The sequence below is a fragment of the Penaeus vannamei genome, chromosome 19, assembly GCF_042767895.1.
Source record: "Penaeus vannamei isolate JL-2024 chromosome 19, ASM4276789v1, whole genome shotgun sequence".
Lineage (NCBI taxonomy): Eukaryota > Metazoa > Arthropoda > Malacostraca > Decapoda > Penaeidae > Penaeus > Penaeus vannamei.
Genome location: NC_091567.1, coordinates 11439040 through 11441539, shown reverse-complemented (window position 1 = coordinate 11441539; position 2500 = coordinate 11439040). Strand labels below are relative to the sequence as shown.

The 2500-nt window shown below is 36.3% G+C and overlaps 1 protein-coding gene across 1 annotated transcript in view; it reads left to right on the top strand.

Moving 5' to 3' along the window:
- The window catches only part of LOC113806304 (uncharacterized), a 6526-nt gene extending 4881 nt beyond the window's left edge, over positions 1-1645 (top strand). Inside the window, exons 4-5 of the mRNA XM_070134424.1 lie at positions 462-575; positions 1402-1645. Of these exons, the coding sequence (XP_069990525.1) occupies positions 462-575; positions 1402-1558 (271 nt within the window). The 3' untranslated portion in view covers positions 1559-1645. The remainder of the gene's footprint in view (positions 1-461; positions 576-1401) is intronic.
- The last annotated feature ends 855 nt before the right edge of the window (positions 1646-2500 follow it).

Sequence of the window (2500 nt, the reverse complement as noted above, 5' to 3'; positions counted from 1 at the left end):
TATGATAATGATAATAATGATAATAAAAATAGTAATAATAATGATAATAAAAATAGTAATAATAATGATAATAAAAATAGTAATAATAATGATAATAAAAATAGTAATAATAATAATGATAATAGTAATAATTGTTAATACTGTTATTATTATCATTAACATTTTTATTGTTTTCATCATTATTGTTATCATCATAATAATCATCAATATTGTTATCATCACCATTATTAGTGTTTTCATCTTTATCAATATCTTTAATATCGTTCATGATAATTATCATTATTTTCCTCACTGTCATCATTACTTTCATTATCATTGTTTTTATTACTATTATTATCATTACCATTATCATCATCATTACTATAACCATCATTAATAAAATAATCATCATAAGCATCGTTATCATCACCATCTTGCTCCCACCTTTATCGCTGTATTGCTATTCCTCATTCTCGGCGCAGGCTGGGCGTTGACGGACGGGCGTGCGTGAAGAGGACCTTCTGCGAGCTGGCTGCCGGGACGCCGTTGCTCCGCCCACAGGGTCTCGCCGGGGAGATGGTGCAGGTGTTGGTGGAGTGAGTGTCAGCTTCGTGTCAGCTTCGTGTCAGCTTCGTGTCCGCCAAATGTGAATTTTCTTTGGTCTTATTATTTTCTTTGACGGTTTCTGTCTATGAATTTATTTGTCTGTATCATTATCTCTATTTATCCATCTGTCTACCTGTTTCTGTCTATAAATTTATTTGTCTGTATAACTGTATATCTATCTATTTATCCATCTGTCTACCTGTTTCTGTCTATAAATTTATTTGTCTGTATCATTATCTCTATTTATCCATCTGTCTACCTGTTTCTGTCTATAAATCTACGTGTCTGTATCACTCTCTATCTCTATTTATCCATCTGTCTACCTGTTTCTGTCTATAAAATTACATGTCTGTATCACTCTCTATCTCTATTTATCCATCTGTCTACCTGTTTCTGTCTATAAATCTACCTGTCTGTATCACTCTCTATCTCTTATCTATTTATCCATCTATCTACTTAGGTATCTAATGATTCATCTTTGTCTAGCTATCCATTCATCCTATATATGTGCCTGTCTACTTCTCTGTCTCTCCCTTCTTCTCCCTCCCCTCACACACTACACACACACACACACTGTACACACACACACACACACATCACACACACATCTATCTACTTAGGTATCTAATGATTCATCTTTGTCTAGCTATCCATTCATCCTATATATGTGCCTGTCTACTTCACACACACACACACACACACACACACACACACACACACACACAATCACCCTCCCTCTCTCACTCTTTTTTCTCTCCTTCCCCTCTCCCTGCTTCTCCCTCTCCCCATTCTCACCCACCTCTCTTCCTCTTCCAGTTACCTCGCGAAGTCCCAGCCCCCCGAGGACACCAACGAGGTCGACGTCGGCGCCAACGAGTACCTGCGGGCGAGCGTGAAGGGGCGCGCGGGAGGCCAGTGCTGGGAGGCCTTCCCCGAGTGCCCGATGTCGCTCCTGAACCTCTTGAACCCTTGACTCTCTCTCGTCTCGAACTTCTCGTCTTCCTAAGGTCTCGATCCGTTGGTGCATTTTCTTAATTCGTTTCTCTTTGTTGTGTTTGTATCTTGGTCTTTATTAGTGTATTTTTTTATGTATTTATCATTATTATTATTATCTTTATTATTACCACTACTACTGGTATTATTATCGTTATCATTATCGTTATTATCATTATCATTATTGTTATTATCATCATTATTATTATCATTACCACTATTTTTCTATTTGCTTCTTTATTCCCTGATTTCTTTGGCTCCATTTTTTTTATTTTTTTATTTTAGCTCTTAAACTTCTGTCTGGTTCCTAATCCTTGTGGCTCCTTCGCGATTCCTTATCCTTGTGAGATCATGTTGTTGTTCCTGTTTATTTATTTACTTGTTGTGTGTAATATTAGCGCTAATTGTTCTTATCATATGTTACTCTTCCTTGTGTCTTCCTATTTATCCAGAAATTGCGCTCCCACCATGAACGCTCTCAGGAATTTTAATCGTAGTCCATTATTTATTTTACTAAACACTAGACTCAGGAATTATTGTTAGTTTATTGTTATCTTATTTAGGCTTAACACATGCTCCCGTAATTCTAAGAAACATTTTGATTCACTCTTCAACGTTAATTGATCCAGTAAGCAAGTATGTGATATTCATGGTTCTTAAGGAAAGCTATTTTTAATTCTAATTCTCAAGGATCAGGATTTTCTTTAATTGAGAAAAAGGTATGAATGAGCATGAATATCTTCATCATGAAACCCTGTTGCTCTCATCGATTCTCATTCATACCTTTTCAACTTTTGTCAACTTGAATATGGGTCACATTTTACTTTAGGGCGAGTCTTCCACGTCTAAATATTCGGGCTTAGTTTCTTCCTCTCCCGTTCTCTAAAGCAATTCTGTCTAAACATTTCCGCCTATTGTACCA